General features: G+C 41.6%; 1 protein-coding gene across 3 annotated transcripts in view; it reads left to right on the forward strand.

Annotated features, from left to right (window-relative positions):
- uchl3 (ubiquitin carboxyl-terminal esterase L3 (ubiquitin thiolesterase)) overlaps positions 1-25,749 on the forward strand; it is a 58,925-nt gene that overhangs the window by 15,515 nt on the left and 17,661 nt on the right. For all 3 annotated transcript variants that reach the window (XM_087987948.1, XM_087987947.1, XM_043691396.2), the window contains 3 exons: positions 17,314-17,470; positions 21,581-21,666; positions 21,927-21,974. In XM_087987948.1, the coding sequence (XP_087844074.1) occupies positions 17,314-17,470; positions 21,581-21,666; positions 21,927-21,974 (291 nt within the window). The remainder of the gene's footprint in view (positions 1-17,313; positions 17,471-21,580; positions 21,667-21,926; positions 21,975-25,749) is intronic.

Here is a 25,749-nt window from a genome sequence, read left to right on the forward strand (position 1 = left end):
AACTGCTAATATGTAGTCTGATCTGAATGTTACACACCCCTTCTCATTTTGTACAGCCTTGCTTGAGTTCATCGAAGACAAACTTGGATTGAATTGGAGCATCCTTAACCTGTATAAGTCTTTAGGGACCTGTACACGAGCACACTAAATCTGAACCAGTTGTTTTTCCAATTTCCCCAGCTGCTGAATGAATGCAGCTGGCTCATTTCCTGGGAGAATTCTGAAATTGGAGAAACCACCGAAATGATACACCACAGAAGGAGGCCATTAAGCCCATCTTATCCATGGTGACCTGAATACACTGGATGCCCTTTGTAATTTCATCTTCCTCCACACGGCCCATAGTCCTGACGCTTACAGCATTAAAGGGCAGATCTAGCTACATTTTTGAACGAGGGTAGGGTCTCTGCCTCCCACCACCACTCAAGCAACACATTCCAGACACCTACCACTCTCTGATTTTAGAACAACATTTTTCTTTGCATCCCTTCTAATTCTTCTGCTCCTTAACTTGTATCTATGATCCCTGGTTTTTGAACCTTCTGCCAAAGGAGACAGAACAGACAGGAGGAACCTATCTCTACCCCTCACAATTTTAGAGAGTTCAATCATGTCACCTGTCAGCCTTCTCTGACCCAAGACAAAAAACCTCAACCCCTCCAATCTGGCATTGTAGATGCAGTTCTCCGGCAACACTGTACTAAATCTTCTTTGCACTCTTAACAAAGCAATTATGTCCTTCCTGTAATGTGGCGATAAGAACTGCATACATTACTCCAGTTGTAGCCTCACTAATATCTTGTACAGTTTCATCAATTTATCCCTACTTTTTTATATTCTATACCTCTGCAAGTAAAGAAGAACATTACATATGCTGTCTTTACAAGCTCATCTATCTATACTGCTACCTTTAGGGACATGTACACGCTCTCACTAAATCCAAATTGATAATGTATAAAACAAACAGTAGGGGATCCTACGCCAAGCACCGCAAAACACCACTTGAAACAAATTTCCATTCACAAGGGCATTGACCATTACCCTTTTTTTTTTCCCTGTTATTAAGCCAACTTTCAATCCAACACATCACATTACCCTGTATCCTCCATGGGCTTTTATTTTATTGCCCAGTCTGTCATGTATGATGTTGTCAAATGCCTCATTAAATCTAATTCCTGATGAAGGCCTTATACCTGAAATGTTGACTCTCCTGCTCCTCGGATGCTGCCTGACCTGCTGCGCTTTTTCCACCACCACACTCTCGACTCTCACTAAAATCCTTGCAGACCACAATCACTGCACTACTCTCATTGATCCTTCCTCAAGGAAATCAATCAAATTTGTAAAGTATGACCTTTCCCTAACAAAGCAATCTTGACTATCCCTGGCTGGTCCAAGCTTAAGTGACAGTATATCTGATTTCTCAGGATTGATTCTAATAATTTGCCCATCACCAAAATAAAACAAACTAGCTTTTATTATTAGCTTTCTCCTTTCTGTCATTTTGAACAAAGGAACCATATTTGCATTCTTCTCGTTCTCCAGCACCTCACCAAGTGAAGAATTCTCAGAACATCAGCTAATTCCTCCCTGATCTCCTTCAACATCCTAGAGAGCAAACCATATAGCCCTCGCGACTTACCCACTTTTAAGCATTCCAACTCCTTTAACACCTCCTCTCCCATTATGATTATTTTGTTCAATATTTCACACTGCTCCTCTTTGATTACTGCATCCACAACATCCCTTTCCTTTGTGAATGTACAAACAAAAACTTTATTTCAAATTCTTCCCAAATCTTCTGAATTTCCACGCAAGTTTCCTTTCTCATCTCTGATGGGTCCCACTTATTTCCTTAACAATCGTTTTGCTCTTTCTATACCAGTAAAACATGTTGGGTTTCCTTTATCTTGCTTGCTGATATGTTTTCATGCACACTGTTTTACCTCCTTTTCTCTTTTGTTTACTTGATCCCTGTAATTTCTATACTTCCCGAGGCTATCTTCAGTGTTGTGTTTTTTTTTGAGACTATCATTAGCTTGCTTTTTCTGTTTAACCTTTCCCTGTATTTTTCTGGACACCGTGGGGTCTGGATTTGACAGTACCTTTCTTACTTTTGGAGGGACATGTTTTTTTGTGCCTCAAGGATCTCACTTCTCAGTGTCTCCCATTGTTTTACCACTAATTTATCCTTTAGTTTCCTGTCCAGCCCACCTCAGCCAAGTCACATCTTGGTTTTGTAGAATTTGCCATTTCACCCTAGTTTAAAAGCTTTTACTCCTGATTTCTCTGTCCTTTTCCATAATAATACTAAACCCATCTGAATTGTGATCACTAAATATGGTCGTGCAGTGCCCCTTCACCCACTTGCTCATCTTCATTTTCCAAAATTAAATCCAAAATCTGGACTTGTTACGTATTGTTTAAAAAAATTTCCTGGACATGGTACATGAATTTTTCGCCCTCAATGGCCTGCTATTAGATAACTAAAGTCTCCTCCTGTCATTGCCCCCTCATTCCTACAGGCAGAAATTTGTCTACATATATCATAATGTCATAGTGATGTGTAGCACAGAAACAGACCCTTCGGTCCAACTCATCCATGCTGACCAGATATCCTAACCTAATCTAGTCCCCCTGCCAGCACCAGGCCCATATCCCTCTAAACCGTTCCTATTCATATACCCATCCAGATGCGTTTTAAATGTTGCAATTGTACCAGCCTCCACCACTTCCGCTGGCAGCTCATTCCATACACGCACCACCCTCTGCATGAAAAAGTTGCCCCGTGGGTCCTTTTTATATCTTTCCCCTCTCACCCTAAACCTATGGCCTCTAGTTCTGGAGTATCCCACCCCAGGGAAAAGACCTTGCCTATTTACCCTATCCATGCCCATCATAATTTTGTAAACCCCTATAAGGTCACCCCTCAGCCTCCTACGTTCCAGGGAAAACAGCCCCAGCCTATTCAACCTCTCCCTATAGCTCAAATCCTCCAACCCTGGCAACATCCTTGTGCATCATTTTTGAACCCTTTCAAGTCTCACAACATCTTTCCGATAGGAAGGTGACCAGAATTGCGCAATATTCCAAAGTGGCCGAACCAACATCCTGTACAGCTGCAACATGACCTATATATTGCTCTGTCTTCTATCTCCTCACTATTTGGGCATCTATCTTATATTGCGAGTAATGTGATTGCCCCTTTTGTTGTATTCCTCTGCTCAACTCGTAAAGCCTCAATTGTTCAGTATATCATCCCTTCTCACAATTGGAGTTAACGTTTCAGTTGTAATATGCAAATTGAAGTGCAGTATGTGGACTCTGAACACCCTGACTTCACCACTTAGCTGAGTGTTATATGAAGCAATACTATTGATTTGACTGACTGTGGTCTGACAGTCATCTTTGCACTTTCACCTGAGAGCTTGCTGCTGCTGGACATTTGCTTTTGAGACTTGCTATCAGCTTTTAGGAGCCGGAAAGGATTCTGCTTCTGTCTTGTGGTCTTTACAGCAGAGACACTATTCAGCTTTAACACGTGCAGAACACTCATTGTGGTGAGGGGCTGAACAACCAACGTTGTTCTTAAGACTGTATCTCAAAGCCTCACCACATTCAGAACAGAATGGGGTCAAAAGAGGAAGGAACGAAATAAGACCCTGTGGGTAAACGCAAGCCATCATGTTGCTTTGTATGCAGCCAAGTGTGTTTTACAGTTGAAGGCCCTAAAAAAAAATTGCATAATTATTGTAGAGCTTCAAAGCATTTTTATTCGTAATTCAGACATCATGTCATATTTCATGCCAGTAATTGGTGATTTTCAGATAAAAGGAATGTTTACTTCAAAGTGTTATTTGGCTAAGGTCTTCTGCAGTAAATTGTTTGACAGAAATTACTTTGTGCTGCTCTGCACGTTCTTCTTTCTCCTTGAGACCTGTGATTTGATTCCACGGTGGCTCAGTGATTAGCACTGCTGCCTCACAGCACCAGGGACCTGGATTCGATTCCAGCCTGGGTGACTGTGTGGAATTTGCACATTCTCCCTGTGTCTGCGTGGGTTTCCCCTGGGTGCTCCGGTTTCCTCCCATAATCCAAAGATATGCAGGTCAGGTGAATTGACTATGCTAATTGCCCATAGTGTTAGTTGCAGTAGTCAGGGGTCAATATAGCGTAGGAGTAGAGGTGTGGGTGGGCTACTCTTCAGAGGGTCAGTGTGGACTTGGAGGGCCTGTTTCCATACTGTAGGGAATCTAATCTAATCTAAACCCCATCTCCCAGTTATGAGGAATTGAGACATCTTGACTTGGCTCCTAGTCAGGGTAGGCACAACGTTTCCTTCTTAAATTGTCTCTAAATTTTACATCTCACCCATGTCAAAATATCATTCTGGCGGAAACATGTTACTTGGTAGTGTTGGGGATTTTCTTATTTTGTTATGGTTAAGGTTGGTGCCCTGAATTTCCTGGTGAATCTCTTTTGCATCACCCAATGGCAAGGTATCCTTGTTTAGATGAGACCAAAACTGTAGTCAATACTTAAGGTGAGGTCTCACCAAGGGGTCTACACAGCTGCATTAAGATATTTTTACACCTGTACTCACTTTTCCTTAATCGAGTCATATAGCGCAGAAACAGAGCCTTAGCTCCAACCTGTCCATGCCAAACATAATCCCAAACTAAACTAGAACCACCTGCCTGCTCCTGGCCCATATCCATCCAAATGTCTTTTAAACACTAAATATACCAGCATCCACCACTCCCTCAGGAAGCTCATTCCACACGCGAACCACCCTCTGTGTTAAAAAAAAAACTTTGTCTTTTATGCCTTTTTTAAATCTTTCTCCTCATCTTAAAAATGTATTGAAATTCCCCACCCGGGGGAAAAGATACCTGCCATTCACCTCATCTATATCGCTTATTATTTTATAAACCACTGACAGGTCACTTCTCAACTGCCTACACTGCAGTGAAAAAAAGTCCCAACCAATTCAGCCTTTCTTTATAATTCAAACTTTCCATATCCTGCAGTGTCCTGGTAAATCTCTTCTGAACCCTCTCCAGTTCGATAATATCCTTCCTTTAACTGGGTGACCAGAACTGGGTACAATATTCCAGAAGAGGCCTCACCAATGTCCAATATAACCTCAACATAACATCCCAACTCCTATACCCAAATGACTGAGCAATGAAGGCAAGCGTGCCAAACACCTTTTTAACCATCCTGTCTATATGTGACTTGAAGTTTAAAGAATTATATACCTGAACACCTATGCCCCTTGTTCTACAACACTACAAGGCCCTACCATTAATTGTATAAGCCCCACCCTTGTTTGTTGTACCAAATGCAATACCTCCCATTTACCCAGATTGAACTCCATCTGCCATTTGATCACGATCCTTCTGTAATTTTGGAAAACCTGCCTTTCTAAATTGCTTGCTGCACCTGCATGCTAACGTTTGATGGCTCTTCAATAAGAACGTCCAGATCATTTGGACATCGATACTCCATAAATTCTCAGTATTTAAGAAGTAATGTTTGTTTTCTGCCAAAGTGGATACCTTTTGTACTTATTGTATTCCATCTGCCGTGGTTTTGTTCATTCATTTAGCCTATCCATGTCTACTTGAAGCTGCCTTGCATCCTCCTCCTAATTTATATTTGCATCCAGTTTTTCAGAAAACTTGGAAATGTTACACTTTGTCCCAACATCCAAATTATTGACATGGGTTGGGAATAACCGTGGCCTCGCTACTGATCCTGGCAATGCCTCAGTGACAACAGCTTCCCAACCTGGGAAAGGCATGCTCATTCCAGCAGTTCTCCAACCTAAAGATCCCAATTACCCCCAGATTTAGTTCTAATTTTGTTGACTAACTTTCTGTGTGGGACCTTTCTCACATTAAACAACCTACTGAAAATGCACATACCCCATATCTACTGATTCATCTTTGTCTACATTACAAGCAACAACCTCAAGTGGCAACCTTGACAATAGATTTGGATATTTCCCCAGTGGTGACATCAAGCAAGTCTTTGGTTCACTATTTTCTCTCTCATTACCTTTGTAAATATTGGAGTTATGTTTGCTACTTTTCATTCTGCAGGAACCATTCCAGAATCTATAGGATTTTGAAACACAACCGATAACTCATTCATTACATCCACTGTAGCCACCTCCTTCAATTTTTTTAAAATTTATAATTCAACTGGTCCTGAGACTTATTCAACTTCCATCCAATTAACGTTTTGAATACTACTTTATTAGAATGCATTTCTTCCAGTTCCTCATTTTCACAAGCCCTTTGATTCCCTTTATTTCTGCAACTTTTTGTGTGTCTTCATCCATGAAGATAGAAAAGAAGTTGGTTAGTTCCTCCATCTTCTTCCTGTTCTCTATTACAAATTGTTCCCACCTCCGTTTGTAATGGACACATTTTGCCTTGATAATTTCCTGGACAGCAGGACTGGAAAGTAGAGCCACCCCTGCTCAACATTAATAGCTGATGGTAATTCTAAAGAATGAAGCCCCAAGTTAGAAATCAGTCCCTTTCAACAAGGGTTAAATATGAGGGCAGTTTGAATGCAGATTCACATTTCTTATTCTCTTGCTAATGTAGCTTTTGGTTCTTATTAAATAATACAGCACTTCTTCTGTAAGTAACAGACTTAAAGTTACCAACTCAATTCTGATATAATCCTTGGTGGGGTATGGTCACGTGTCATGCAATCAAACAATAGCTCCCACACAAATTTATCTTAGTTCCGTGGCACAGTGGCTTAGTGGTTAGTACTGCTGCCTCACAGCGCCAGTTACCCTGGTTCAATTCCTGCCTTGGGCGAGTATCTGTGTGGAGTTTGCACATTCTCCCTGTGTCTGCGTGTGGTTCCTCTGGGTGCTCTGGTTTCCTCTCTCAGGTGCAGGTCAGGTGAATTGGCCAAGCTAAATTGCCCATAGTGTTTGGTGCATTAGTCAGGAGTAAATATAGGGTGGGTACATCTAGGGTAGGGAAAATGGGTCTGGGTGGGTTACTCTTTAGAGGGTCGGTGTGGACTTGTTGGGCCGAAGGGCCTGTTTCCATACTGTAGGGAATCTAATCTAATCTCCGTGTTTGTGCATCCCTAATGTAATGTAAACAATTATGTCACAATACTCCTGAATGTTTTTGGAAGCTAGAAATGGAATTTGGATTAAACCTTTTTCGCTGTGATGTTATCAAGTCACTTTTTGTGGTTGACATTCAGTTTCCTCTTTCCTGTTTTCCATTGAGAGTCCATGTAGCTGACCCTACACCTCTGGCCTACTCATCACTACTTTCTCTAGGATTGGAATGGATAGACTAAGGCTAGCATTGTCAGCAATGCTCTCACGCTGAACAAAATAGTATTATTCGATGTGGAGTACGGGTTAATGAACTGAAGTAGATGATAATCAACAGGTTTCTTTGCTTGTTGTTAACCTGGAGTCCAAAGACTTCATGGACTCTGATTTCGTATTGATAGCGCCCAGGGCCGCTCCCTTCAGTTGGCATTGCACTCTGCTGCCATCTGTGGTTGAGTTAGTGGAACAGGCTCAGGAGCGATGATTGAATGGTCTGGTATAATTAGAACATTGAAAAATATAGAATCCCTATGGTGTGGAAGCAGACCATTCGGCCAATCCAGTCCACACCGACCTTCGGAAGAGCATCCCATGCAAATCCAGACTCCTATCCCTGTAACTCTGCAGTTCCGATGGCTAATCCTCCGAGCCTGCACATCCCTGGACATTATCGGGTAATTTAGCATGGCCAATCCACCTAATCTTTGGATTGTGGGAGGAGATAGAGCACCCAGAGGAAACCCAAGCAGACGAGGGGAGAACATGCAAACTCCACACAGGCAGTTGCCCAAGGGTGGAATTGAACCTGGGTCCCTGGCACTGTGAGGCAGTAGTGCTAATCACTGAATCAGTGTTCCGTCCCAGAATGTATGACTGTGCAGATGTGCTTGACAACCCTCCTAACTTTGACACCGATCCCCTGAAGTTAATAAGGGGAATTTTACAGTGTTGGCTGAGTTTGGAGTGCCTTCACAGAGTTCCAGAACATTGCTGTGATTGCAATGATGTGAACTATCCAGTGTTATTCTTACATCACCTTGTGGTGTGATGCAATAAACTGATTTACCATGGACCACCACTAGAGGTAGTTATGAGTCAGTCACATTCGTGTGGGGCTGAAGTCATTGATGCCACACCAGGTATGGTGCTAGATTTCCTGACCTAAAGCCTAGTTGTGAATGACGTGCCAGTTTAGCACTGACACTGACACAAGCATGTAAATACATCTTGATATTTTTGAACTTGGCCACCTTTTCATCCATTGATGTCTTGGGTATTTTTTACTTTTGATTTAATATTATTCAGGCTGGTTTATAAAACCAAGAAGTCTGAATTCCTTATTCTCAATCCCTATGAGACTGCTCTTTCTCATGAGTACTGTAATATTTCACCTGTTTAGACTTTGACTGGCAATTAATTAACCAAGTGTCCTATATTAAACTCACTACTGTCGTGACATTTATTTTTAATAATCAAGTTAAATGGAGTTTAAAATAAATTTTCAGAATGATGTACCATTTAATTATAAATGAGAGAAGAATGTGGCTTTATTCTTAAAAAAAACTATTAAAGCATCTCTTTGCATGAATGTGTTTTCACTCCTGCTTCTTCGAACACAATGCTGTTTAGTCACAGAATTAATGTGATGCTTTGTCTTCAGTTTAAAATTATAGGTTTAAGTCACCACCATGTAATTTTTTTTTTAACCTGTATTTTGTTGTGTCATGTGCAGAATGTCTTCCCAACCTTCAGTTTGCTGCACAGATGTTTATAAAGGTGTGGGAAAATTACAGGTTTGTGAGGTCTCTAATTTGTGTAGTTGAAGATTTTAAGGCTTGTTGATGTGCCTGGGCCTTGTACAAGCATATCTGTTTTAGGTATGTCTGGTTCTCAACTCCTCACATCCACATGAAAAGATAACACTTCGACACTTTTCGAACTTGCCAAGATTGTTTGAAATTCTGTGCATTTTATTAAATGTTTGCACATTTTAAGGAGCGTCACCTTTTCAATCCCACTATTTCAGGCAACCTACACTTAACTAAGCGGGTAATACGTGGTCCCAAAGTCCAAAAATGTGCAGGTTAGGTGAATTGGCCATGCTAAATTGTCCATAGTGTTAGGTGAAGGTAAATGTAGAGGAATGGGTCTGGGTGAGTTGCTCTTCGGAGGGTCGGTGTGGACTTGTTGGGCCGAAGGGCCTGTTTCCACACTGTAAGTAATCTAATCTAAACTTGTCAAGAGTGGAACACCAAAACAACACGGAAGTTGGTGGGGTGGATGGATAAGTGGCAGATGAGATTCAACTTAGAGAAGTGGGAAGTAATGTATTTTGGTAGGAAGAACATTGGAAGACAACTTAAAATTGAGTAAAATTGGGTGACAATTCTGTAACGAATGCAGAAGCAGCAGGACCTCTGTACATGTGCACAGATCAGTGGTGGTGACATGACCGATGGAGAACAGTTAATACACTATATGATGCCCTTTTGCTGTTTTAATTGGGGTACCAAAGCACAGGAGTAGAGAGATCTATTAAGCTTATACAAGACACTTGTTCGACCTGAACAGAAGTACTGGATACAGTTACGGGTGCACATTATGGGAAAGACGCGGTTGCATTGGAGAGGTTGCAGAGGCGATTTACTGAAATGGCTCCAGGCATAAGAAACTTCAGTTAGCAGGATAGATATTTGGCACTATTTGCCTTGGAGAGAAGAAGGCTGAGAGAAGATTTGATGGAGGTTTTCAAAATCATGAGTGGGCTGGACAGGATAGATTGGGGAAGCTGTTCCCAGTTTTTAAAGAAAAAAGAATGAGACTGCATACATTTAAAGTGATGTGTAATTGAAGTAAAGGTGATGAGATAAAACTGTTTTCATACACTGACTAGTTAGGGTGTAGAATGCAGTGACTGGAAATGTGTGGAGGCGGGTTCAACTGATGCCTGCAAAAAGGGCGTTGGATGGTAGTCTGGATGGAAATGTGCGGCGATATCTGGGTTAAGGCAGGAGGTGGGCACTGGACAGTAGAAGCAATGCAGGTACAATGGACTGAATAACTTCCTTCTGCACTGACAATTCAGTGATTCTGTGAACCCATTCCTTTTGGCCCTGCAATATTTCTTTCTTTACAGGTGCTTATCCAGTTTTCTCTTCTGGCAGGCCAGGAATGAATCTGCCTTTGCTACATTTTCAGGAACTGCATTCCATATGCTATATAATTGCAAGTGTTTTATCTGGTTATTAGAAATGCTGCACTTAAATACAGTGTATGTTATACGAATAGTGTTTGTCCATTCATTAAAATAGCACTGAATAATAAGTGCTAAGTACTTATGGTGTTCATGGTGTTCTCAGACAAATTTGCCACAGGCTTTCTTAAGTGATATTAGGTCAACCGACCAGAAGTTTGGCCAAAGAGAAGGGTTTTAAGTTGAAGCTTAAAAATGGTAAGAGAGGCAGCATGTTGGAAAGGATTAAGTTGAATGGGGATGGGAGGAATTTCTGAGGTGGGAGGGGGTCCATGCAGCTAAATGCATCGCTGACTAGGGTAAAGTAGTGGACAAAGGGATGCGCAAGAGGCCAATGTTGAAGGAGTGCAGAACTTATTTTTTCTCTTGGGAATATTGGAGGTCACATAGATTGGGAGGATTGAACCATAGAGTGATTTGACCACCAAGGTGAGAATTTATTTTTTTGAAAGTGATATGGTGTCACCCACAGCAAGTGTAGATCACCGGGTGTGGGTGATGGATGAAAGAGATTTTTAGGAACCAAGAGTTTTGGACAAGTTCAGTGACATTCAAATTGGCTCCTGGCTGTCTTCCCTCATTCTACCTCTATAAACGTGAGGCCACCCAGAAGCCTACTGCCCGTGTTCTAACGCTCAGCAAAAACTATTCACCATTGCCCCCTATGCTTGTTGACCAACACTGTCTTACTGATTTGTTCTTTGCATTGACTTTTTTTTTAAATAAATCTGATTCTAATTTCCAATTGCCTTTGTGACCTCTTCTCTCTCTATCTCGAATTTATTCGAGCCCCAGAACTCTCTGATCTCGGCAGTCTTCTGATTTCTCGCTTTTTGATTGTCAGTTATGGCCTCTCCTTCAGTGGCCTAGGCCCGAAGCTCTGGAGTACCCTCACCACCCCTCTGATTCTGTACCTCTCGTTTGCTGCTGCAAGATACTCAGTAAACCTCTTTGGCCAACGTTTGGTCACCTGCCTAAATATCTGTTTATGTGACTTCTTGTTTCAAGACAAATGCTGCCTGAATGGTCCCAGTTGATTCTTTGTAGCATCTGCAATATTTTTCACTTTGATCATAGCTGTTTTTAACTTCTAGATATTTTCTAAGCAGCCTATTCAGGGATGCTATTGCCAACAAATAAAATCTATCCTACTCTACAAATGGACTTTTCTAACCTATATGGTCCTCTTTGTTTGATTAGTGTGGTTAAGGGATTGGGAGATCAAAATGGCTGCAGAATTAGTCAATCGATGCCCCAGTTACTTCCCGTAATACTTAGATGGATCTGAGTCTGAGGGATGGTCTCATCGCAGTACCATGATGTGACCAGGCTATATCTGGCACCAACCTGTAAAATAAGATGCAGAAACCAGTAGTGTCAACATCACCTAGCATTTATACAGTGCCTTTAATATATTAAAACAACCCAAAGGACACTTTCAAAGAAAAATTTACTGTATCATAGAATCCCTACAGTGTGGAAGCAGGTGAGTCCACACCAGCCTTCCAAAAAACATTGCATCCAGACCCACCTCTCTACGCAATCGCTGTAACCCTGCATTTCCTATGGTTAGCTCACCTAGCCTGCACATCCCTGGACACTATGGGCAATTTAGCATGGCTAATCCATTCTAACCTGCACATCTTTGGACTGTGAGGAAACCAGAGCACCCATTGGAAACCTATGCAGATACTGGGAGAATGTGCAAATTCCATAAAGACAGTTACCTGAGGGTGGAATTGAACCCTAATCCTTGGTGCTGTGAGGCAACAGTGCTAACCACTGAGCTACCATGCTGCCCTATAGATATATGGAAATATTCTAGCTGATGACAAAATGTTTGGTCATAAAATTGCGTTTTAATATTGATTTAAAGGCACAGTGTGGGACAAAGACATTTATAAAGAGTGTTCGAGAGCTTAGGCACAGTACTAAAGATGGACCTATTAAAATCAAGAATGCTGAAGGCCAGAATTGGAGCTGTGCAGATATTTCAAAGGGAGGAATGTAAAACTGGAGATTAGAGATAAGGAAGGCTGAGACCATAGAAAGATTTGAGAACAGGATGAAAATTTTAAAAACAAAATGTGCTTTGACTGGGAGCAGGCCAGTGAGCATATGGGTGGGATGGGAATGGGACTTGCTGCAAGAACAAGCAATAGAGATTTCGATAACTTCAGGATCATGGAGGATAGACTGTAGGCGGTCCTCCTGAAGTACATTGGAGTATTCTGGCCTAGAGTTAATCACAGGATGAATTAACAGCTCTCTAGACGACTTGGATATGTGGGATTGAGAGCTCATCACAGTCAAATGCGACAGCAAAGTTGTGAACTGTCTGATGCAGCCTTTGACAGTCATCAGCAGAAGACTGTAGCATCCGTGGTTCCAGTATGAGGTGTGAGAGTTTCTGCCTGTCCAGTAATGGATGTCATTTGAGCATTCTGATAGTTTGAAGGTGGTGGACGAATTGAGAGGTGACCATGAGCTTGAGTTTGGTGTACATCTGGAATCTGACTTTTTTTTTTAACGAATGACATTGCTGAGAGCCAGCATGTTCTCACACTATGAACAAGAAAGGGACAGGCCAAAGAAAATCATCTAGTAGCTTTAAAGGAAAGTTAGATTGATATGGAGATGTTATACATCCTGTCATCATGAGGGCTACTGCACCATTGAGATCAGTAGAATTTTGTCAGCTTCTACTAAAGAGGAAACATTTAGTAATCAAATCTTCGAATATAGATTAATCTTAAAAGTGGTCTGTGACAGATTGCTCTGTTAAAGATCCCTGGTCAAAGACCATTCAGGGTTATTTGGTAATGTTTTTGAGGAAGTCCTTTTCGGGACTTCTAGATGTTGCCCACATTTCAAAACTCTGCTGCCCATATATTAATTCACAGCAAGTTGACTTCTTTTATCACCCTTGTGCTCACTGACCTACATTTGGCACCCAATCATTCATCCACCTGATTTAAAAATTCTCACCCTTGCATCCAAGTCTCCCCGCAATCTACTGAGATATCAGCACTCCTCTAAATCTGGCCTCTTAACTATTTCCAATTATCATCACTCTGCCATTGGTGCCATCAGTCGTATAGACCCTAACCTCAGCAAGTCCCTCCGCATGCCTCTATACCTCAGGCTTTTCAAGTGACCTTAAGGTAGGAAACTCTCCCTTGACCAAGCTTTCAGTTAACTGCCCCAGTATCCATTTGTGCAGCTGGATATCACACTTTGTTTATACTGCTTAAGTGAAATGCTTTTGTAATAATTTATTACATTAGAAGTGTTGTATGAATATCTCATTGTTTAGTATTGGAAAATAAACATGATATTTCATGATGAATCATTCCCATTCAATTCCCAAGAAAAAGTTTCAGGGTACATTTTAACAATATTCACCACAGAATTTTCTAAGACAAGGCAAATTGGTCATTTAAATGTACTGCACTTTTTTTGAAACGGAATCAAATAACCTCCATTTGGGATTGAAAGTCAGGGAGTAGAAGCCCACAGTCAATTGGTAGATGCTATTATAATCACTACACACGGAGCCATTTAACTAACTCTAACCCCAACATCAACCAACTGGGCCATGCCATTGATTAGTACCCAATAGCAGGATCCTCAGCAGAATCTGACCTAACCATCTTCCACCCTCACACACTAGACATGTAGAATCCAATCTGCCCAGATTCCTACACCAGACAAAAGTGTGATTGAGCTGTGGTTGGCAACAGAACTGTTTCCAAGCTGATAGAACAGTTGGTATTGTGAATAATGTGCAGAATTGAAGCTTAAAAGGAACTCCAGGTTGACGTGGCCAGTTCGTGATGTGCAAATGAAACACAATGAGGGGAAGGTGTGAGGTTGCACATTTTGGTAGGAAGAATAGGGGAGCAAACTATTATCTAAATGAGTCAAGAGTGTGGTGCTGGAAAAACACAGCAGGTCAGACAGCATCCGAGGATAGGAAATCGACGTTTCAGGCAAAAGCCCTTCATCAGAAATTCCAGCATCTGCAGTACTCACTTTCTCCTATTATCTAAATGGCGAAAGGCTATGGAAATCTGAAGCACGACAGTTCTCTTATGGTTAATAAGCATGTTCAGTTGGCTGTTAGGAAGGCAAATGCAATGTTAGCATTCATTTCAAGAGGGCCAGAAAACAAGAACAGAGATGTACTGCTGAGGTTGGATAAGGCTCTCGTCAGACTGCATTTGACATAATGAGGAGTTTTTGGTGCCATTTCTAAGGAAAGATGAGTTGGTCTTTGAGGGCATCCAGAGCAGGTTTACAGGAATGATCTCCGGGATGAGAGGCTTGTTCCAAAAGGAGTGGTTGAGGACCCTGGTCTTTATTTGATGGAGTTCAGAAGGTTGAGGCGGGGGTATCTCATTGAAACTTGCAGAAGATTAAGAGGCTGGGAACGAGTGAACTTGGAGAAGATGTTTCCACAAGTAGAGGAGACTAGGACCCGAGGGCATAGCCTCATCATGAAGGGACGACCCCATAGGATTGAAATAAGGAAGAATTTCTTCAACCGGAGTGTGAAGAATCTGTGGAGCTAATTGCCGCAGAGGGCTGTCGAGACCAAGTCATTGAATGTATTTAAGACCGAGATGGATAAGTTCTCGTTTAGTTGAAACTTTATTGCTGGAACAGCACAGCAGGTCAGGCAGCATCCAGGGAACAGGAGATTCGACGTTTCGGGCACAGGCCCTTCTTCAGGAATGAGCAGAGAGTGTTCAGCAGGAGAAGATAAAAGGTAGGGAGGAGGGACTTGGAGGAGGGGCGTTGGAAATGTGATAGGTGGAAAGAGGTCAAGGTGAGGGTGATAGGTCGGAGTAGGATGGAGGCGGAGAGGTCAAGAAGGAGACTGCAGGTCAGGAAGGCGGTGCCAGGCTGGAGGGATTCGGCTGAGACAAGGTGGGGGGAGGGGGGATGAAGAAACTGGTGAAGTCCAAGTTCATCCCCTGTGGTTGGAGGGTTCCCAGTCGGAAGATAAGACGCTCCTCCTCCGACCGTCGCGTTGTTGTGGTTTGGCGGTGGATGAGTCCAATGACCTGCATATCCTCGGTGGAGTGGGAGGGGGAGTTGAAATGCTGTGCTACAGGGTGGTTGGGTTGGTTCGTCCGGGTGGCCCAGAGGTGCTCTCTGAATCGCTCCGCAAGTAGGCGGCCTGTCTCCCCAATATAGAGGAGGCCACACCGGCTGCAGCGGATGCGGTAGATGATGTGGGTGGAGGTGCAGGTGAATCTGTGGCGGATATGGAAGTTTCCTTTGGGGCCTTGGAGAGAAGTGAGGGGGGAGGTGTGGGCGCAAGTGTTGCACCTCCTGCGGTTGCAAGGGAAGGTGCTGGGAGTGGAGGTTGGGTCGGTGGGGGGTGTGGATCTGACAAGGGAGTCGCGGAGGGAGTGGTCTCTACGGAAAGCTGATAGGGGAGGGGAGGGAAATATATCCTTGGTGCTGGGGTCTGTTTGGAGGTGGCGGAAGTGACGGCGGATGATGCGCTGTACATGGAGATTGGTGGGGTGGTAGGTGAGGACCAGTGGGGTTCTGTCCTGGTGGCGGTTGGAGGGGCGGGGCTCAAGGGCGGAGGAACGGGAAGTGGAGGAGATGCGGTGGAGGGCACCGTCGACCACGTCGGGGGGGAAATTGCGGTCCTTGAAGAAGGAGGCCATCTGTGTTGTACGTATTTTGAACTGGTCCTCCTGGGAGCAGATGCGGCGGAGACGAAGGAATTGGGAGAATGGGATGGCGTTTTTACAGGGGGCAGGATGGGAGGAGGTGTAGTCCAGTACAGGGGGCAGGATTGGAGGAGGTAAGTTCTCGTTTAGAAAGGGGATCAAAGTTTCCAGAAAGAAGACAGGAGACTTGGGTTGAGAAACATATCAGCCATGATTGAATTTTGGAGCAGACTCCACATGCTGATTGGCCTAATTCTGCCCCAATATTTTATGATTTTAAGATTATGGGCTAGTTGTTGGAAAGTGAGGTTAGAATAGGGTGACGAGTTTATTCGGCTGGCACAGTGGGCTGAATGAAGTTCTGTGTTGTAATGTTTCTGTGGCCGTCTGGTTCTACAGTGTGATCGGTGGAGTATTGCTGGATGGTATCAGACAAAGGGTTGTTTTGTTTTGTGAGGATATGTAAAGCAATAATTGAGATGCCTGTTTATTGTGTTGTAAATGGTGCAAACGGATCTCTCCTTGCAGTGATTCATAACCACATACTGTGACCTTTATACAGTGTACTTGATACACTGCAATTCAAACAAGTGACCATGCCTTTCTGTTTCCTGCCCAACCTATCAGTCGATACCCAAATATTCTATTATGGAATCAGAATATGAGGCAACACAGGTGGGGCCTTTCAGGCTGGTGTATCCGAGTCAGCTCTTGTGGTAATCTAATTCATCCCATTTCCCCTTGATCCATAAGTGAGATGAATGTCAACAATTTGCACATCACTGACTGGCCACATCAACCCACAATTCCTTTTGTGGTTTCAATATTGCAAGTTGTTGGAATATTGTTTGTAGATAGAGCTACGGTGGGCAGTAGAATAATACCTCTGGATTCCGCTAATGGACTCCATTGACTGTGTATCTGCTGAGGCAAGGATCAGACTCTTTTTCTTCCTGGAATCTTCTATAATCAGTAGAACCCAGTTACTATAGGCAATTGCTCTCAAGGTGTGCATTTTTGGATTTTCTGAGCATAACAATAATGGATCCAAACCCTTTTCAGTGGATTCCAAACCCAATTGGAAATAAGTGATTAACATGGATCACTGAAGATTGAAAGAAAATAGACCACGTACTTGATTTCTTTTTTGTCAGTCAATGCATGAGGTGTGAACAAAAATAGACATGACGTTCACTCAATTTGAAAATGGTAAAGAACATATCTAGAAGCAAGGGAATAACCATGGTAACTTTCTCCCCCATTAGTATGAAGCGTTCAAGCAAGAGGAGGAAGCAGAAATAAAATCTAAAGGGCAGAAGGTTGATCCACAAGTTTATTTCATGAAACAAACCATCAGTAATGCCTGCGGAACTGTCGGCCTTATACACGCACTGGCTAACAATCGAGATAAACTGGAATTTGGTGAGTGTTTTGGTTTATCTTTGGCAAGCAAAAGCAAAATTATGTTGGGAGGTTTAGAAACCAGTGTATGTGTGTCATGTAAGTCCTGAGTCAGTTGCACTTTGCTCTTGCACTTGATAGACATTCTGCTGTTACACACAGATTTTGCTGTCATAAATAGCAGATGCCACATCAATCAAACACTTAACTGCTCAAAAGACGACTCATGAAGAACTAAAAATATTCAGGATCTGTCAACAAAACTATCAAAGTTCTTTTTATATGCATACAGCTGGGCAACCCTTTTATCCGAAATCTGAAGGTTTCTTTTTGTTAAGTTTTTTCCTCATTAACATGGTTGTTTGGCGTGCAAACAGTTAACCCAATTCCACACCTGCTCGATGTGTGTCACTCGGATGTAACGTGGGTGGGCATGGTCCAGCACTGGCAGGCCTCAATTCTGTCTCAGGGCCTGTAGTACTCACAGTGAGTCTGCTGCTCGGTAAGATTTCTTTAAATTTCACTGTCAAGTTGTCACTTATTCCAAAATTCGAAAAATTCCAAATTCCGAAAACCAGCTGGCCCCACGTGTTTCGAATAAAGGATTATATACCTGTAATTCAGTGGATGTAGGTATCACTGGCTAAGTCAGTATTTATTGCCCAGAAAGCAGTTAAGGGTCAATGGATCTGGTATGTAAGGGTGTCACAGATTTCCTTCTCAAGGATATTAGTGAATCCGATGGGTTTTTACAACAAGCAGCCAGCTTTTTATTCAATTCAAATCTCATGTCATGGTGGGATTTCAACCCATGGCCTCAGAACATTAACCTGGGGTTCTGGATTAATGACAATCACTATACCATCACCACCTCCCTGCACATTTATGTAGGAAATTCTTTTAGCTGCTAGATTTGTTTTCTCATTCAGCCAAGGACATGCAATTAGAAATGGGTTCAATACATTAAACTTAAATTGCAAGAAGAAAACCATTAGATTTACACACACAATAACATTACATGTAAAGACATATGTGCTCAACCAGGAAAAGCCACCTATCTCCTTCACAAAGATTGATGGCCTAGAAATACAACCGTGACTTGTAAAAGTCAAAGACGTACACAGAGTGTACGGTGTGGTTTGATTTTTGTCACAAATTAATCCACAGATACATGCAATGTCTATCAACGTCTGTAATACCCAGAGCAGTGGAAAAAGCAAAGGTAATTTCGAAGTGGGTGGTGAATGCTTACAACAGCAAATATCATTGTGGTTTCTTCTGCTTGGTTTGATGCATTTGTTGGCATTTTCTGAGTCTCCAAGTAGTTGCACATTTCCTCAATATGGGTCACCTAATGTTTATCTCATTTCTAAATTACTTGAGTGATTGATAGACCCTGTCCATTAAATCCAGTGAAGTTAATGCATTAGACCAGGAAATACCCACCTTCTCTTATTTAAAAAAAAAACTGCAACAATTATTATTTGCACCCACTCCTGTTTATTACTGACAATCTCCTTTTCAGGTAACTTCACATTCTTCAGCCTGACTATTGTGAGCTACGAATGACAGAAAACATCTGGTTGCAGTCCTGTCCTCCATCTTATTTGATTCTAACTGCCTTCAGTCCCACCTAATGAATGACACCGATGTATCCTGTCCTCATGTTTAACTCTCGCCGTTTTTGCCCATTTCTCTCTCTCAAAGTTCTATTTGACTTTTTGAGACATTTTTGACTTCCCTTCCCCTCCTCTCCCTGCCACTTTGCTAAAGTTCTAGGTAATAATTCATGCCAGGGCCACTAGATCCCAACCAGAAGTTAATACCTCCTGCAGGGCAAGAGGTAAATAAAACAATTTCTGAAGATTATTTTAAAAATTGGAATTCATTGTTGCTTTGAGAGACGTCGCCAGAATATAAGTTTGTGACCAGGACAATTGGGCAATGGCCCATTTGAAAATCATTCTATGTGATAAGGCTGATAACATTGTGGGAACTTGTTGGGTGGAATTGCTGCTGCCAGTATAATAGAACTGAATTATTCAAGGTGCAGCAGGTCGATACTGGACCTAGAATAAATTCTTGATAAGGCTGAATGAGTAATAGTCACATCCTGAGAACATCCCAGCAGACTTTATTCCATGTTCAGTCGTGGGAATGCAGGGTGGGGCCAGAGAATGATTAACGACAGAAGCTCAGGGCTTGACTGGAAGCTATCAGTTCATTGTGGCTCTGTCAGCTTTTTACCACAGTAGGCTCAGCTGTTCCCTGCCTTTTGTCTCTCAGCCCAAGAACATCATTCACTAATAATGCTGATCCACATATCATTTTTAAGGTTACCACGATCCCTGCTTTAACCACTCCCTGTGGTAAAACATTGCATGTTTTAGTGTTTAAGTTGACAACCTGTTGTCACTAACTCCCAGTGAGGGCAAAAAAAGGTTTATTTTCTATAAAAGCTCTTCCTAGTTTCAGAAAAGTTTATTCAATATTCTCTGCTCCAGTAGACTGTCTCAAAGTTGAACTCGAAGCTATACTTCCTGACCCTGGTATCATCCTGATGAGTTTAAGTTACATTGAATTTTTTTGAGATTAGATTAGTTACAGTGTGGAAACAGGCCCTTCGGCCCAACAAGTCCACACCAACCCTCTGAAGAGCAACCCACCCAGACCCATACCCCTACACTTACCTTATCACCTAACAACACTACAGGCAATTTAGCATGGCCAATTCACCTAACCTGCACATCTTTGGACTGTGGGAGGAAACCCACGCAGATACTGGGAGAATGTGCAAACTCCACACAGACAATTGCCTGAGGCGGGAATTGAACCCGGGTCTCTGTATTAATGTTGTTTCCAGACTTGGACATCCAGTACAAAATTCTTATTTCCCCTTTTATCCTTATACTTACTGTTCCTATAGTTCTATTGTCTTTAAGTATCTACATGGACACTTTGAAGCAGTAATGTTCTTAAGCCTCCATATTTCTGTCTCGTCACTACCTCAACATTTTCCAATTAAGTATATTGTCCTAATCTGCATTTTTGACAAAATAAGAGAGTATTTAAGAAGTGTCTTGCTGGAAGCACTGGGAGATCACAGGAACTACCATAAGTCTACAGGAGAGATTGGCCAGCTAGCTGGGAACAAATGCATCTGAGGGAATTTTCTGTTTTTCTGGGAGAAGTGATTGTGTTTATGAAGAGTATTGTACTGTAGGATAGCACTACATCAAAAAAAATCTCAAATCAAATGCATTTTCTCAACAACACCAAGATTTAGCATTGGTCCTAACTTTGAATTTGTGGCCTATTACCCACGCATGGTTAGTCATTGTTCATTTATTATAGTTATATCTAACTTTCCCACATGCATTGCTTGTGCATTTGGGAATGAGGTGGGAAATGCCAACTCGTCCTAGAAACTGGTGCCTTTTCTTGTTTTAATATTTCTGACATCAAGTCTCTGCATGTTTGGTTTTTAATTCAGCCGTAAGTTGAGGATCAAATATTAAAGATTTATGGTTTATGGGATATGATGATCATTAGTTGGGTCACCATTTGTTGCCCTGAAGAAGGGGCTTCTGAGCTGTCTTCTTTAACAGTCACAGTCATTGGGGTGTAGGGTTACCCAGAACACTGGTTGGGAGGGAATTCCAGGCCACCAAGTGACCGTGAAGGAACAATGATATGAGTCTGAGTCAGTCTGAACTGTCACCCCGTAGCAAATCCTTCAGTAGAGAAAGGCGCTTGAAACTGTGGTTGCCTGGTAAAAGTAGGTTCCAATTCTCGAATTTATCTTTTGTTTGGAGAACTTCATCCAAAATGTAAACCCTATCTAAAGTCAGCAATCTTGTGGCAGGCCAGTAGCTAAACCTATGGCTTCATATGGATCAGTGTCACTGTGCATTGAATTGGGTATTCACCCACAGAAAGAACTTCAAAAGTGGGACTGCTCTAGTTGTCAATCAATTATTCGTCATTTAAAAATAGCTCGGTGGTAAGATTTTCCAGGGAGGTGCTGTACTCGCTGTTCCTATCTTGCTATTGTCTTTAAGTATCTACATTTTTGTACAGAAGTGAACTTAATACTATCATTAATTTCTTTACGTGATATATTTTTCACAGAACCTAATTCAGTTATGAAAAAGTTTTTGGATGATTCATCCCCCTTAAGTCCTGAAGAAAAAGCAAAATACCTAGAAAAAGATGAGGTGACTTTTCACGTTTAATATTCCTAAGGATGTGTAATTTTGCTGACTCCTGGCATTGTGATTTTCTTAAAGCTTATTTTTGTTAAGTAACATTGAATATTCCTGTGGTAAATGTACTTACTAACAAGCTAACTACAGATTCTTGCTAGAAATAATAGGATTGGATAAACTTCCTTGTCTCTAATATTTGAAGTCGAGATTAAATTTTCATCCCTGTGCAGAGAAAGCAGTAAAATTTATTCCTGCTGTGTTTTCTTTAGAGTATTCGTGTTACACATGAATTCAGTGCACAGGAAGGACAAACTGAGGTATGTTTACTTATTTACTATTGATCTTAAGTTGCATCCTTCTGCACATTCACAAACCTGTTTAAAATCTCCATGGTGTCCTTTCACACAAGGGTGTGCATTGAGGCCATGGGTTGTCAGTATTTGTGAGAATGCTGTTGGGCTGGTTGAGATTTGCACATTTAAGCATCTATCAAAGAGAACAGTTTTTAAGTTGAATTTTACTACAATTTTAAATAGCGACCAAAAGTCCTTCCTGGATTTCACTTTTAATCTGACCAGAAAATGTGTATTAATAGAGCAACTTTGGTATCCTAACACATCCCAATGAGATTTACAGTATTAAAATGAAATATGATATTGAACAACATAAGGTATTAAAAGTTTAGATGACCAAAATCTTGGTTTAAGAAGTAGATTTTAACTACTGCCTTAAACAATAAATGAGAGGTAGGGAGAGAATTCCAAAGCTAAGGACATAAAGACTGGTTGGACCAAAGGATCTGTTTCCATGCTTTACGACTCTGTGCAGCTCCACAAGTGGTGCAGCAGTTAAAATCATACACTGTCAGGACTGGAGATATATTGGAGGCTTATAGGATCAGAGGACATTGTAGAGATACTAGGAGGAATTGAAAAAAGCATGCAAGTTTTATCAACGAGGCTTAGCTTGACTGGGGAACCAGTGTAGGTCAGTGAATACAGGGGTGATAGGACTTTGCTGCCTGTATCTCAATTTGTACAGAGTTTTGGATGACGTCAAGCTTAGGAAGAATAAAATATGGGAGACCAGTCAAGAGTATGCTGGAATAGTTGAGTCTCAAGGTATCCAGAGGATGGAAATAGCAATTCTTTATGGTGTAGTACTCTGCAATGAGATACGGATGAGCTTTTGTTCAAATCTGCATTTATGCATTACTTAGGGCTGAGGAAAGAACTCTAAACTGAGTAGCAGGATTGATGGGTCAAGGAGGTCATGTGAGAGGAGATCTGGTAAATCAAAGGGAATCAACTAAGTGATAGAGTAGGGTCGCAATTTGAATATAATGACCAAAGTGTGGCAACAAGGAATGGAAATTACAAACTTACGAATGCACCAAAAATATGACCAGAGAATGTAAAAATAGTAAAAGACAGTTAAAGATTCTGTATCTGGATGCATACAGCATTTGAAACAAAATGGACATAATATTAGCACAGATATAAATGAATATGCAATGAATCAGATAGCCATTACAGAAGCATGTTACAACACAATTAAGGCTGGAGCCTGAATGTCGAAGAGTCTTTGACAATTGAAAAATATAGGAAACTGTGAAGTGTTGTGGGTGTAGCTCTGTTAAGTAAGGGCATTGTTAATACAATAGCTTTTTAGAACAAGATGTGAAATCAGTTTGGGTAAGGATAAGGTTAGAGGTCACTTGTGGAAGTATTTTATGTACCTTCTAATAGTAGTAACACTGTAGGATGGACCATACAGGAACGAAAAATGTGTAGGAAAGATACTGCATTTTAATATTTATGTGGATTGGACAAATCAGATTGGCAAAGATAACATGGGAAATGAGTTCAGAGGGTACTTGGGACCGTTTCTATGAACTTTACATTTGAGATCAACCAGGGAGCAGCTTCCTTGAGACCTGCTAATGTCACAGGTTTAATCCATTTTTAAGCATGATTGAAGGGAATTATGAGGATATGAAGACAGAGTGTGAAGTGAGAAATTAGATTAAAGGCAGGACAGCAGATGCAGTGTCAGACTTTTAGCAAGATATTTAAATAACTCAGCAAGGATTTGTCCCAGTGCAAGGAAAGACATTTTGAGAAGGAAACCTCTCTTTTAGCTGAATAAGGAAGTTACAGATCGTATCAAATTGAAAGAAATACAATCCAATTCTGCACAGATTAGTGACAGATCAGAAGAAACATCCAATATTGAGAATCATTAAACAATGATGACAAAAGATAAAAAACAAAGTATGAGAGAATGCTGGTTATAAAATAAAATGTCCATAAGTGTTTTGACAAGTATTTAAAAAGGAAATGAGTAACTACAACTTAGTGGTTCTCACTGGAGTGAGGCTGGGGAATTAATTATGGAAAATAAGGTGTTGAATGTTCTTTATGTCCTTTTACTTTGCAGGAGACATAGAAAACTTTCCAAAGATATCTGAAAATCAAACTAAGAATGGGAGGGAGGAACCTTTAGTCAGCACAAAAATAATACTGGAAACTATTATTTTGGAAGGCTGACAGTCCCTGTGTTAGGTGGCCTGCATCGTACTGTCTTAATAGAAGTGGCTGTAAATGGGCAACAAGCTTCGTTATAATCCTCCAAAGTTCTTTAGATATTCTGGAAGGTTTCCAGCAGGTTGGAAAATAATGAATTTAACACGTTAATTCAAGAAAGGATGAAGAAAGGAAACTTGGTCAATTAATCTAACACCTGTTGTAAGGACATTATTAGAATCTGTTATTATGGTGGCTATACAGGATATTTGGAAAATCATAACATGATCAAGAAGAATCAACATAGTTTTCTCAAGGAAATAGTTTTTCTCTAATTTATTGAAGTTTTTTTGGGGAAGTAACCCATGACCCCTTACTAATCAAGAACCTCTTTCTCTGACTGTATTGAAGACACTGACTTGGCCTCCACAGCCCTCTGTGGTAATCTGTTCCACAGATTAACCACCTTCTGGCTGAAGAAATTCCTCCTGATCTCAGAATGAAGGGATGACTCTTTAGAACTAAGACTGTCCTCTGGCCCTAGTCTCTCGAACTAGTGGAAACATTTTCTCCATATTGTGGTTCTGTTCGCCGAGCTGGGAATTTGTGTTGCAGATGTTTCGTCCCCTAACTAGGTGACATCCTCAGTGCTTGGGAGCCTCCTGTGAAGCGCTTCTGTGATGTTTCCTCCAGCATTTATAGTGGCCTGTCCCTGCCGCTTCCGGTTGTCAGTTCCAGCTGTCCGATGCAGTGGCCGGTATATTGGGTCCAGGTCGCTGTGTTTGTTGATAGAATCTGTGGATGAGTGCCATGCCTCTAGGAATTCCCTGGCTGTTCTCTGTTTGGCTTGTCCTATAATAGTAGTGTTGCCCTAGGCAGGGGACGAAATGTAAACGTCTGCAACACAAATTCCCAGCTCAACGAACAGAACCACAACAACGAGCACCCGAGCTACAAATCTTTTCACAAACTTTGAATCTTCTCCATTTCCACTCTATCCAGGCCTGTCAGCATTGTTTAAGTTTCAATGAGATGCCCCTTCGTCCTTCTAAACTTCATCAAGTACTTCAGAGTCCCCAACCGCTCCTCATGTGACAAGCCCTTCATCGCTAGGATCATCCTTGCAAGCTTCCTCTAGACCATCTCCAAGGTCAGCCTATCCTTTGATAGATATGGGTCCCAAAACTGCTCACAATATTTCAAATGCAGTATGAACAGACTCTTATACAGACCCTCAGCAGTACATCTCCATTCTTACATTCTGGCCCTCTTGAAATGAATGCTAACGTTGCATTTTCGTTCCTAACTGCCAACTGAATCTGCATGTTAATCTTAAGACAATACTGAACTCGGACTCCTAAGCCCCTTTGTGCTTCAGATTTCCATAGCCTTTCCCCATTTAGAAAATAGTCTATGCCTCTTCTTCCTGCCAAAATACATTACCTCACACTTTCCCACATTGTTTTCCATTTGTCACTTCTTTGCCCATATCTACGTGAAACTTGGACATAATGACACATTGGTTCCTACAGAAGACTGACTGGTCAAGCTTAAAGCTCAGAACATG

Source organism: Chiloscyllium plagiosum, unplaced genomic scaffold (assembly GCF_037043375.1).
Source record: "Chiloscyllium plagiosum isolate Xiang-an unplaced genomic scaffold, Cpla_swu_hap1 HiC_scaffold_6, whole genome shotgun sequence".
NCBI lineage: Eukaryota > Metazoa > Chordata > Chondrichthyes > Orectolobiformes > Hemiscylliidae > Chiloscyllium > Chiloscyllium plagiosum.